The sequence below is a fragment of the Cibotium barometz genome, chromosome 2 (genome assembly GCF_041138505.1).
Source record: "Cibotium barometz isolate CiBa-2024 chromosome 2, ASM4113850v1, whole genome shotgun sequence".
NCBI classification, from domain to species: domain Eukaryota; kingdom Viridiplantae; phylum Streptophyta; class Polypodiopsida; order Cyatheales; family Cibotiaceae; genus Cibotium; species Cibotium barometz.
The window spans coordinates 52,346,356-52,359,015 of record NC_141047.1 but is presented as its reverse complement, the minus strand read 5'-3'; the positions used below and the strand labels follow the sequence as shown (position 1 = coordinate 52,359,015).

The window sequence follows — 12,660 nt, the reverse complement described above, 5'->3', positions numbered from 1 at the left end:
TTACATGTCCATTAATACCCCTTAAATCCAGCCGACTGGATGTGCCTTTGGTCTTTGATGCGCCTGCTGCTGCCACGTCAGCCGACATGTTTTCTGGTACAGCCAGCAGCTCCTTTACTCAGCCGACTGTACCCTGGTTCTTCTCCACATCCAAACTGGCCACTTGTGCTCCACAGTCTGACTCTATCTGGTTCCTAGTCTTTATCTGCTTGCCTCTTCTGGATCTTGCTCTGAGAATGTCCATGGCATCAGTGATGCACATGACATCCCCCTCTGCTAAACTTGATGACGGGAATCCAACCTGCTCTTGGATGACTGTCATCATCCCAATCCTGTCCTGAAGTCCCTCTGTCATCATCCATCCCTGGCAAACCTTTTTCTATGAAAATCCGGTCTGTTCTCCAAACCACTCTGTCTCTGATGAAGATCTATGCATCTGGTCTTCCTCTAGTCCACAATCCATTCCTGCCCTGACTCTGAACACCGTCTTGGTCTTCGTTCCTGGAACTGTGTCTGGCACTCTCACATCACCCTTGGAGGATCAACCTCCCTTGGGACCGTTCCCTTAGAACCCATCTGGCTCACGGAACTGACATCCCCATCTGGCACTGTGGAACACCACCAACAAACCTCCTGGGAGTTCTTCCCGATCTGTGTTCTTGCCTTAGGCTTCAAATCCGTGTACTTTCCTGTACCTTGGACCTGTACACCATCATCTGGGACTGATTCAGTGTTTAGCTTTGCTGAGCCTGATGCTCTGATACCAATGTAACGCGCGGAAGCTCTGGGTAGTCTTCTTTCAGCCCTAAACACTCTTGAAGACCTTCTGATGCAAAAACGCACCATGATGCAAAAACGCAGGTAGAGAGAGAGTAGAGAGAGAGAGTGAGAAGTGCTGGAATTTCAGTATATACTATGGTACAAAAGGTACATATCTGTACAGCCATGGGCTGCCTTCATAAAAAAGGTTGCTAACCCTAAAACTGTCCCCTATGGGACCTCTAAGTGACCCACACCCCTAGTGGGTGGAATGAGTAAAACATAGAGCAAGAGGGGCTATTTATAGCCCCTTGGAATAAATGATGAACTGGCCGACTGCTGGTCGGCCAGTTACATGTCCATTAATACCCCTTAAATCCAGCCGACTGGATGTGCCTTTGGTCTTTGATGCGCCTGCTGCTGCCACGTCAGCCGACATGTTTTCTGGTACAGCCAGCAGCTCCTTTACTCAGCCGACTGTACCCTGGTTCTTCTCCACATCCAAACTGGCCACTTGTGCTCCACAGTCTGACTCTATCTGGTTCCTAGTCTTTATCTGCTTGCCTCTTCTGGATCTTGCTCTGAGAATGTCCATGGCATCAGTGATGCACATGACATGACGTGACATAAGCAATGATGTCAAGAGAAGAATCGTTGGGCCTATAAAGGTCTTGTGCTTTCATTGAAATAAACACACAACTATCCCATCATTGACTCATGCAAATCTCTCTCTCTAGAGTATATTCTAACACTCTCTCTTTAAGCTTTCACTGTCTATGCTTAAGCTTCAGCCATGTTTGTTTATCAACCTCTATAGCCTGCAGCTCAAGCTCCACTATATCCAACATGGTATTAGAGCATTGTTCTATCCTCCCAATGCCACTCCACCATTGCATTTTGTTGCAGCCCTCGCCATCTGATGCACATGTTGCCGCCCCCCATCATCTATGCACTGCTCTCCACCAGCAACAAGCTGCTGCCCATGAAGCTTTCCCCGGCTGTACGTGGTGTTATACTGCAGCCCAACCTGCAAAGAGACAAGAAGAATAGTCCTCGTAAGCACCTGCAACTCAACATTTCGCAAGATCAATTTACAGGTAAATTAAGTACAAATATCATTTCTAAGGTACATTTGGGGCTTTTCATCATTTCAGCAGATCAATATTGGGCATTTCTCTTCTTTTGTAAAATCCTACTAAATCAGAGCATTAAACCCTAATACTTCATCAATTTTCAAAATTTAGGATGCATTCCTTGCTGTTGGATAAATGTAATCCCAACTCCTTAGTCCAATTTAATGTGTGGTGGCTAGGCTAGTAGTCAGTGGTTGGTGTAAAGCCTACAAATGGTTGGTGCATATGGTTCATGCAACTCATGCAACTAAAAATAGGGTAGAGGAGTCTCTAAATAAGGTACAAGTCGTGATCAAGTGATTATGTAAGTTTGGCTCATGCCTAATCATAATTAGTGTCCTTTTGTGTTAATCTCAATACAATTTTCTGCATATACTAGTTTTTGTCCCTCATATTCATGATGTTTTCTACAAGCTTTGATCCACCTTGAGTATGTCTTGATCAATATTCATAGTTTTTTTTTTTTCCCGAGAAAAGATCCTTTCATTAGTTATATAAAAAATGCCCGTAGGGCTACAAAAGACCCTCTCTTGCTCATAAGAAAACAGAGCAGAGATCCAAGCGGGTTGATTTGAAGTGCCTAAAGAGATTTTGGGATTTGCACATGTATGGTCTTGTGTAAATCTACACATTGACCATCATTAGCTGTCAATGACGTTAACTGTTTCAACTCTTATGTGCATCTGTGTGTGAGTGGGAAATAAAAAAGACCATACACAAGGTATGGTGGCGAGGTGGCACAAGTCTCCCCTTTTTTTACTCATAGGGTAACTTGACATTCCCCTGTTTCGTTATATAAGCACTTTCAATGTTGAAAGTGTAGGATAAACACTTTGTGTTGAAAGTGTAGGATAAACACTTCGTGTTGAAAGTGGATAGTGCTAAAGAGCTATATACCGTGGCAATGTACTTGCATGGTGAGAACTTGGTTCCAAGTTGTTGTCGAGCATTTTCGTTCACGATTCTCACTGTATATACGAGCAGCTTCTAAGTTTTCTTATGAATTATAGGATTTGGCTGGAACAAAAATAACTTCAAGTTAAGTCACAGTACACAATTTTTTTCACCATGTGGTATTGAAGATTCTAGAAAGTATTTGATGCACCCTTGCAAGGACATTTGGTTTTATCTTGTTGAAGGTCACAATCTAATTTTAAAAGACTTGAGAGACCATCCTAGTAAATAAAAAAACTGCACCGTCATTCAGAGGGCTGGGGTGTCAGGCCTGCTCAGATAGTGCCATATTGTCATGTGGTTGGCATAGGAAGAAAAAACTTCATGAATATGGTGATGCTATTTTCATGGGCACGGTGCTCCAGTAATTAACTCTTTGGTTCTTTTTATGGTTCCAGGTGGAATTGGAGGTTATCGATGCAAATCCTTTTGCCGTTGCTCGAAAACTCCTTTTGGAGAGAAGAGCCCTTCCACTCCCTCCATTGAAGATGCAAATGATAGATGCTGGGGATGGGCGCTTGATGGCATACATGCGGCTGCATTATTTTACCCATGATGGCACTAAGAGAATGGCTTCTGCGATCAGAGAAGGAGAAGCTCTTGGTGTGGACGGTTATAGTAAGGATCCTTTGCACTGTGTGCATCTCTTTGCTTAATGCTGCTGTTTCAGATACTGAGTCTATGTATATTAAAGAATAGGTAAAGGCATGTAATTCATATCTAGGTAATGTCTGCATAGTTGGCTTATCTTTTACATTAGTCTTGACAACAACAAATACCTGCAGTTTGGAGTTTTCATTGTTCTGAACGTGATTCGTGATGACGTTTGTTGCAGTACTTGATCTGCGAAATAATCCTGGTGGTGTTTTCGAGGAAGCTATAGCCATGGCAGTAAGAGCTTGCTCCTTCACCCCCTTGAGTAGATCCTTCTGAAGTCATAATTTGGTACCTGCCCGATTGGTCTTCCCGCCTGAAGACGTTACAACTTGTGGTTGGCCACAATACCAACAGGGGCCTACGGGGGATTTGAACTAAGAACCTCCCTGCTCCCAGTCACAAGCCCTCACCACTGGGCTACGCGCCTTACGCGCCTGTTGGCATAAGAGCTTGATTCTATACTTAGTGGACTCACTATTGAAGTAGCTTGACTCCTTTAGTGGACCCTTTCAGGTTTACAATTTTTAAGCTACATCCATCAGTGGCATTCAACTATGACTCTTACTGGTTTTTTCCAGGCTCTTTGGTTGGACTGCAAGGATTGTGGTATCACGGAGACTGTGCGTAGCAATACGGCTGACATTGACGATTTCACATACGTGGCCGGCAACCTTCCTGTATACAACACTTTCCAAGCACACTTGCATGCTATGAAACAATGCATTTTGCACAGATACAGGTGCACATAAGAGGGTGCACTTAGGGATGCCCTTATAGATACCGACGTGTGCTTATATATGATAAACAATCACAAAGGTTTTTACAAAATCTCTACAGTGCACCATATCAAATTGAAAGAATTTACTGGAATCTTGTACCAAAAATGTACTTGCAGAAAACAATCTTTCTGAGGCATCCTGGTGTGTTAACCCATGCTCCATTGGTGACAATCAGCAACCGGAATAGTGCAAGTGCAAGTGAAGTAAGGCAGTTTAACGTCATTGTATATAGACTTATGCTGGCTAGCCAACTGTGCCATATAAAATTTGGGTGATTTGTAAAACTTTGGTCTTTGATGGCAGGTTCTTTTAGGTGCTCTGCAAGACAATGGAAGAACATTTGTGCTTGGAGAGAAAACCTTCGGCAAAGGCGTTGTACAGGTGAGTAGATGTGCTTCCACTGTACAGTCACAATGCATCACAGGCATTTTTTTTGTCAGCTGTGTATGACCAGATTTTGTTTCATGTAAGGGAAAGGACAGCATGATAATCACTTGGATCAAGGCAGTAGGAAATCCTGAACTTTGAATTGCTAGTATATTTTTATCCCCTAATCTACTAACATATTATTTCTGTAAAATGGTTTGCTCCTCGGTTAAATGGTTGGTGAAGCAGTACTACTTTCCCATGGATGATGGGAGTGGGTTGAAGCTGACAGTAGCAAAATATTTGACACCAAAGCGATACGATATCTCAAAACAGTATGTCATAATACCCTTCCCCCCCTCCCCCTCCCCCTCCTGCCTGCCCCATCCCGCCTGGGACTTATTTGTGTCTTTTCCGTTGCATTAACATAGTTTTTACATTAAAGAACAAACTTTTTTGTAAATTGCATGCATGCCCACATTTTCTGCCTGCTTGAAAGTAGAAACCAATAAAAGAAGAAACCAACCCCCTCCCATCTCACTTGCACTTTCTAGACAGAGCTTGATGGACTTGGGTAGATGCCAGCCAAGAGATCTCCCACCTTCTTTAAAACTCCTCACAAGAGGCTCTTGACCTGTTTAACTCTTTCCGTGATTTCGTTTAGAGAGACACGAGTCATTATAGCTCAAAGTTTCAGCAGGCATTCAAATGAGCTCCAGATTTTAGGTGAAAGGGGTGGCACTCGTTACTCTGGCTATGAGACCTGGAATGGAAAAAGATGTCTGGACTACCACTATAGAGACCTTCTAAGTTGGGAGGCCACTACTTTTCTTATGCCTCAAGATTGGTCCCAATTTACTTCTTTTGCTGTCTCATGCATGGATTGCATGAGACTTCTATTAAGTATTAAAAAAATTTACAGGAAGGGAGATTTCAGACCAAGCAAGAGGGAAATCTCAACCAATAAGGTGCCTTGTGCTGCCAGAAAGGCCCCATATGAGAGTGAAAAAAGTGTCATGATCCCATTCTCTCATAAAATTAGCCACGTTTTCTCTCTGCAGCTGTCGAAGATCCTTGAATCTTGGCCCAAGTGGCCATGAGCGTGTGGATAATATCACACCAGATCCTGCAAATGCACTATGTATCATAAATCAAAGTGCTCTCCATGGCCTCAGTCATCTAGCCTTCCAGATGTGCCAGGCTGTGATGCTAGCAATGATCTCCCATGCAATGTCCAATCTTTGTGCTGGAGGTATGTAGCCTGACTCTGGCATGTCCTGAAGACAACACCATTGACCCACTCCCTGAGTAACGTGCATGATCATATCTCTGTCATTCGTTTCAAACCTAATTTGCGGGCCTGACTGTGTCAACCAAACAGTAGCACCAAAACAAATGTAGGCATCCCTCCTTATCCTTCCAAAAAGGTGTGCTATTGCGGTCCAAATCCTCGATGCCTCCGTGCACTCCCATAAGCAATGGTAAACTTACTCTAAAGCTCCTGCACATCTCGAACAAGCTAGGCTAGCGCCAATGACCGATCTCCATTGGTTGGTGGCAAGGCCACCGTGTAGAGAAAGCCAAATAAAAGAGGAAATCTTCGTTTTCTTGTACGAGTGCCACCACCTCTGCCAAAAAGCTCCCTGAATGTCAAGGGTGATCCCATAAGCCTCCCAATGTGGTCTAGAAGTAGGGACTCTCTAGATTTGTCCCGGAACCAAGTGTCTGGCATTCCGCACATTGTAACTGAAGAAGGGCATGCTTTTCATGGGGTTAATAGCATCCTTCCACTCCCATTCATTGCGGTCCCAGTGCAAGTATTTGATAGGACACCCATCATATAACCAGAGGCTCCCAGAGTTTGTAATCATCCCTTGAGTTGGATCAGTCACATCCTGCTCAAGACTTCTCTCCAAGAGCCATCTAGTTAGAATGGAGTAAAAGACCGGTACACCGTCCTCACCCGAAGTGGGAAGGCACATGACCTGAGTAGGTATCTTTATCCGTGAAAAATACCCCAAACCATAAGTGATGAGGACCTTCCACAAAGTTCCCTGTGATCCAGTGGTTAGGAATGGCTAAATTCACGTGCATAATCCTCTGACTAGTGCCTCTCAAGTGTTGGGTGCGAAGCATTCTCTCATCCTCTGTGAGACTCATTAGCCTCCTCTTCCAATCCAACATTGAGGGGACAAGAGTCACCTAGACAACCCACTGGATATGCATGGTTTCTCCAAGAGGTCTACCAAATTCATCCAAGATCAAGTCATTCCACACAATGGGATGCTTGTAAGCCTCCTCAACTAACTGCGGAGGAATATTAACCAAGAAGCTCCTCATGCAATCCCAGGCTCGCAGAAGGGATCTCACCATAGTGGTATTCTGCATCCGACAAGATAAATGGTGGGCTGTAAATCCAATCACCTCCCCTAATTTTATTTCGTAATCCGTTTGCAGAAGAAAGTTCTTCCAAGGTTCAGTGCCGGGAAGAAATCCTGTGACTATCAGCTTACAAAGTAGAGCGTTACACTGCACCTCCAGGTCAATGATGTTCAATCCTCGCTCTTGCTTATGCATAATAATGGTATCCCAAGCATAGGGCTCCATTGTCTAATATTGGTCTCGTCCCCATCTTTGGGACAAGGTGGATAAGACCCTTTGTGATAAAAGGGGGCATCATACCGGTACACCACATCTTCTGCATAGCAGTAGTAACATCATCACCAGTGTAATCCCAAAAGTGCAAAAAGGATGGAGAGAGGCCATCATCCCCTAAGCATTTGCCTTTTGAGAGGGTGTGCAAGGCATGTCCCATCTCATCCTTCGAAAAGGGGGCATCCAAAGAGGCACACATATCATCCGTAATATGCCTGGGCATGCACTTCGAGACTTTCTTATTGTGCAACATCTCTATCCAAAGAGTGGGCCTCTGTAGAGAGCAAGGTCTGATAACAATCTGAGGCAATACTCCTCACCTTATTTGGATCAGTAAGAAATTCTCCCTGAGAATCCTGCAAGCATCTCAAACTGTCCCTCATGTGCATAGGTCCATGTGCTGAAAAAAACGGTTTGTTGCATCCTACCACCCATCTGTGTCCAAAATGCTGACATAGGATGCTTCTCGTGTTCCCTCTGAAGCACAGCCAACCTGTGTTTGATAGCTTGCTCCTTGTCCAGAGCCTCTTCTTTCTTGGCCAAGGCAACAGAATGATAGTGCTAGCTCTAGGGCCAAAGCATGCCTCTCCCGGGGGCCAGGATGATCACAAAGCCTCCAAATCTCTCTAACCTCCAGGGAGGTCTATGCATCCTGAGAGAGAATCTGGGATGCACACATGGGGTACACCCTTCTGCCTCCCTGATGCACAAGACAACGGGGCAGTGATCTGATTTGGTAGTACCTGGCAAGATGGCAATAGAGCCTCCTCTATCTAGGCCACAATCATCCACATAAAATCTGTCCAACCTTGCAAAGATGCATCCATCCCACCCAACTCCAGCATGGATCCAACCCGGCTACAGACTTGCGCCCAGCTTACCTTTGCTAATTGATGGGCAGTTGGGCTTGTCAATCAGCTAGGCAAGGAGGCATCAACCAATAGCCTCTTCATGACATTGTTTTTGCTTCCTCTGTTCCAAGGAAATGCAAAATGATCACCCCTCATAGCTGAAAGAAAACGAATGGTTTGACCCCCGATCAACGGAAATTTTTAACAACTAGGCCTACCATCCCGTGTTCTAAAAGCTGCTAACACTTAGTCGTGTCTTGGGAAAATATGCTTCTGGAGTAATAGACTTAGTGACTGGAGTATAAGGAAGAAAAGGGTTAACATGTTTGCAACTGCTGAATGCCCAAGGTATGCACAGCTGTGTTGTTGGATTGCTACTTCAGGATGTGGATCACCAAGGAGATATGATGGACATAGGATCTTGCATTCTCGTAGGTCTAGCATTTGTCACACGTTGTGTAGAAGCTGATGAGCATGTAGCACTGCAGATTGTGATACCTTGCTTATGTTTAGAGACAGAAACTGGCAGGCAGCCAGTACTAACAGCTGGTAACCCAGTAAGTCTGGTAGACAACTGCCTGCCCCCCTTCACAACAACGTGGTTTTCAGTGCACACATTGTATGAAGATGTTAGGTGTGTGCTTCTAATACTTATTTTTAAAGCTGGAATTTCAATTCACGAGGGCAAGCTAGGCAAATCTTCATGCTTCTTTATTTGGTTTTGCTTTCGATCACCACAGGGGAGGACTGCTACCAAACAAGTATTGTGGTGATTATCCACATGCCAAAGGAACATCTGATGAGTGTATAAATGAAGCAGTAATGAATTTAGAGTCTATTGTGGACTCTGAACAAAAGGAGGAGCTCAGAACTGGTCTGGCCATCCCTGCCCCCATGTCATATCGTTGGCTACCACTCAGTGAAGGGCGGTTTTGGGCAAAAGGATCTTACTGATTTTAGAAGGTAACTACCCTTTGGCAAACTGTACATAAACTCACACTAACAAGGATAAGTGGTATAGAGTTCCAAAGAATCAATGTGAATAGAGACTCACATCTTCCCTTGAAGGGGTGAAGATGTTAAGCTTTTGCCACTAAGGGATAATTGCAGGCTTTTTGTTTAGTGGTGTATAATACACAAATCTTAAAGTCAATGTAAAAGGCAGCTCCAATAAAAGGGAAATATGAATGATTTAGACCCTCCTATTTACATGTATGGATCCATCATTTATGAGCAAATATGAAGGGCAACATAAAGGTCAATGTACATGAGTAAGACCCTCCTATATATGTGTGTGGACCATGAAGGTCAAGGTCAATGTACATGAGTAAGACCCTCCTATATATGTGTGTGGACCATGAAGGTCAATGTACATGAGTGAGACCCTCCTATATATGTGTGTGGACCATAGGAGCAATATGAAGACGATCAAAACCCTTCTATGTATGTCTATGGGTTCATGCCATGGCTTTGCTCCAAAGTGTCGGAGAGGGTCTTGTATTTTAAATTCTTATGCGTTTCTCCATTTCCTGTTGTGTTTTTATGTAAGCAATCTTTTTTAAACATTTGATTAGGGTAGTGATTGCAAATGCCTCAAGCAAAACACCCATGGCGAGCAAGCTAAATACTAAATGTACATTTCTAATGTGAATCTAATTACACATTTAGAACGATATTTTTCCTCTATACAGCACTAGGTCTTGTTCTAATTTTTCTTTTGGCATGTGAATCTAATTACACATTTAGAACGATATTTTTCTTTCTAATGTGAATCTAATTACACATTTAGAACGATATTTTTCCTCTATACAGCACTAGGTCTTGTTCTAATTTTTCTTTTGGCATGTGAAAATTATAAACCAGCACAAGAAGCTTTGTTTTTAATGCCCAAATGATAATCATAAAATAGATGATGAAGTGATATCCCATGTTATGTTGTGGCCAACCTAGAAGGGTGCATGGATGCTTTTGCTATAATGAAGTTAACAATTGTATTAGAGGCTTGAAGTCAGTTGATTGCCCAAAGTTGGTGCATTAGTATCAATTTATTTCCCCCCTTTTTTGTAGAGTGACAATGAAAAGCGAGCTATAAAATGAAGTTTGATGGCCAACAAATGTATACTTTCACATACGCTTTAGTTCAAACCACCACTCGTGAAGAAAAATAGTGGGTCATAAATAGATGAGTGATTTCTCTTAGGCTCTCAATTTAAATATCCCCTTGATAAGAAGAAAAAATGCAATTTGAAAATCCAAACAAAAGTCATGCTTTAGAAATAAAGGTGTGAGGTGCTATCTATAAGAGGTTAATCTCTATTAACTTCATATGATGCCTAACCAAAATGACTCTCTCTCTCTCTCTCTCTCTCTCTCATCATGCTCAACTTCTCACGTGTAAGGGAACATGGATTGATTTTGGCCCATGAGAAGCAATGCATCTTTTGTAGACTCACACAAGCTGTGTTTTTTTTGTGCACCACATATTGACTCCTATTCTCGCATGTCTTCTTAACAAAGCCTTGTGTGAAGGTTGCATAATGGAAGAGCAAAAGATTTTGAGGATCTACATGCGGGGAACACTTGCCAATGGGCACCATGTATTGACTCCCATTCTTGCAAGTCTTTAAAAAAAAAACAGAGCATCGCGTGAAGGTTTCCCCCCTCTCGAAATACCAACACCATCATCTCCATCCACAAATCAAGAGACTCCATAGACCCGAGTAACTAAAAGACTATCATGATTGACCATATAATGGCGTAAATCTATGGAGAAATACTACATGATAAAATCTATGGAAGAGAGGATGGGACATGGGCATCATGAAAAACTCCATGCCATATTGTATCTTGACTTTTATGGCTAGTTGAGGGCAAGGAAGAAGATATGTAGCACTTTTGGGGTTAGGTGGTATGCACACTCTCATTTGCACCCTTTGGTCTATACATTGGTCATATTGCAGTCTTTGTGGATGGTTTTGGGGGCAAGAGCTCACCATTGGTCCATCTCTAGTGCCTATATTGCTATGTTTTGATAGCATCGTCTTGATGTCAGATTCAATCGAGGGTTTGGAGAAACCCTTAGATGCATTGGATAGATTTTGCCTGGACTACGATCAATTTGGGAAAAACTAAGGTTATACCTTCAACGCACATCTTATGTAGTCACCTCAAAATTATCTTTTCTATATAGAGAGGTCCTATAAGAGATTATGCAGAAGTAAATATACCTTGGAGTTACTTTTATGTGTCCTAAGTTTTGCATGACCATAATTGCCACTAATCGACTAGCGAGGAGGATCAAAGCATTTTGGACAACATCTTCACCTTCTGGGAAGCAACTGCTTCAGCCAGGATGCGGTACCAAGACCTCATAGTGGGCATGTCTCTCTAGCACATTTGGGCAGAGAGTGTTTTCATGTACAATCAGATTCCCCCTACCTCAACTTCTCACAACATGAGATCAACTGGATAATCCGGTTAGATCTACTTGGACTACACATACATCAGACATGGTTGTTTGAGCCTCCCTCCTTCCCTCTCTCTCTCTCTCTCTCTCTCTCTCTCTCTCTCTCAAGATTTGAGCCTCCCTCCTTCCCTCTCTCTCTCTCTCTCTCTCTCTCTCAAGATTTCCATTGGATCAGAGGTGGGTATCATCATTAGCTAATCATGACATATCTCACTTACACACTACATACACTAGTGTTTGATATTTTCTTTTTACCCTTCCTTTCACTTTTCTATGGCTCAATATATCCATGGTACCGTTGTATTGCTTTTGGTCTCGTGGACCCTTGAGGCCTTTCCTAGACGTTAATATTAGTCTTTCTTTTTTCTCATGGATCTAGGTCAAAACCAACATCATCTTTTTTGGTATGTATTGTGTCTCATAAGCCTTTCACAACTTAATATGGTTTTCTTCTTTTTTTCTTCTTCTTTGTCTCCCTCTCTCTTCTTTCTCGATTTAGCTTAAGGCCAGCATGGTCTTTATGGTATGTTTCTCGATTTAGCTTAAGGCCAGCATGGTCTTTATGGTATGTTTTATGTTTTGGCTTATCGCTGCTTGCGTGGCAAAATAACCCTAGCCCTAGCTATAACTTTGAACTTACTTGACCCAACACCAACCCTAACCCTAAACTGACCTTGCTCCTCTTCTTGCTCTTGCATTAAAGAGATGCCAAAAATTTAAAAAAAAAACGAATCCAAAATTCGGGAAAAAAAATCCCTCTCTCTATTTCAAATTACTCCAATTTTTCGATTTTGCATTTGTTTAAATTTTGCCTTCATTTTGTACTGCATAATAATAAAACTAGAGAACATAATAATATTGCTCTCTCCCCCTCTCTCTATTTCAAATTACTCCAATTTTCCGATTTTGCATTTATTTAAATTTTGCCTTCATTTTGTACTGCATAATAATAAAACTAGAGAACATAATATATATATATATATATATATAAAGTTTGGCATTAGAGAAGAGAACATAATAATATTGCTCTCTCCCCCTCT

The 12,660-nt window shown here is 42.5% G+C and overlaps 1 protein-coding gene across 2 annotated transcripts in view; it reads left to right on the top strand.

Annotated features, from left to right (window-relative positions):
• LOC147641218 (uncharacterized) overlaps positions 1-9,679 on the top strand; it is a 41,676-nt gene extending 31,997 nt beyond the window's left edge. The window contains exons 8-15 of one of the 2 annotated variants that reach the window (XR_015269071.1): positions 3,245-3,464; positions 3,682-3,737; positions 4,082-4,180; positions 4,399-4,485; positions 4,586-4,663; positions 4,898-4,983; positions 8,895-9,461; positions 9,518-9,679. Coding sequence is in view for 1 of the 2 variants with exons in the window: in XM_086819228.1 (XP_086675354.1) it covers positions 3,245-3,464; positions 3,682-3,737; positions 4,082-4,180; positions 4,399-4,485; positions 4,586-4,663; positions 4,898-4,983; positions 8,895-9,108 (840 nt within the window). In the remaining variant the exon portion in view is untranslated. Of the gene's footprint in view, positions 1-3,244; positions 3,465-3,681; positions 3,738-4,081; positions 4,181-4,398; positions 4,486-4,585; positions 4,664-4,897; positions 4,984-8,894 lie in introns of both variants that reach the window. The other variant, XM_086819228.1, reaches the window with a different exon arrangement.
• The last annotated feature ends 2,981 nt before the right edge of the window (positions 9,680-12,660 follow it).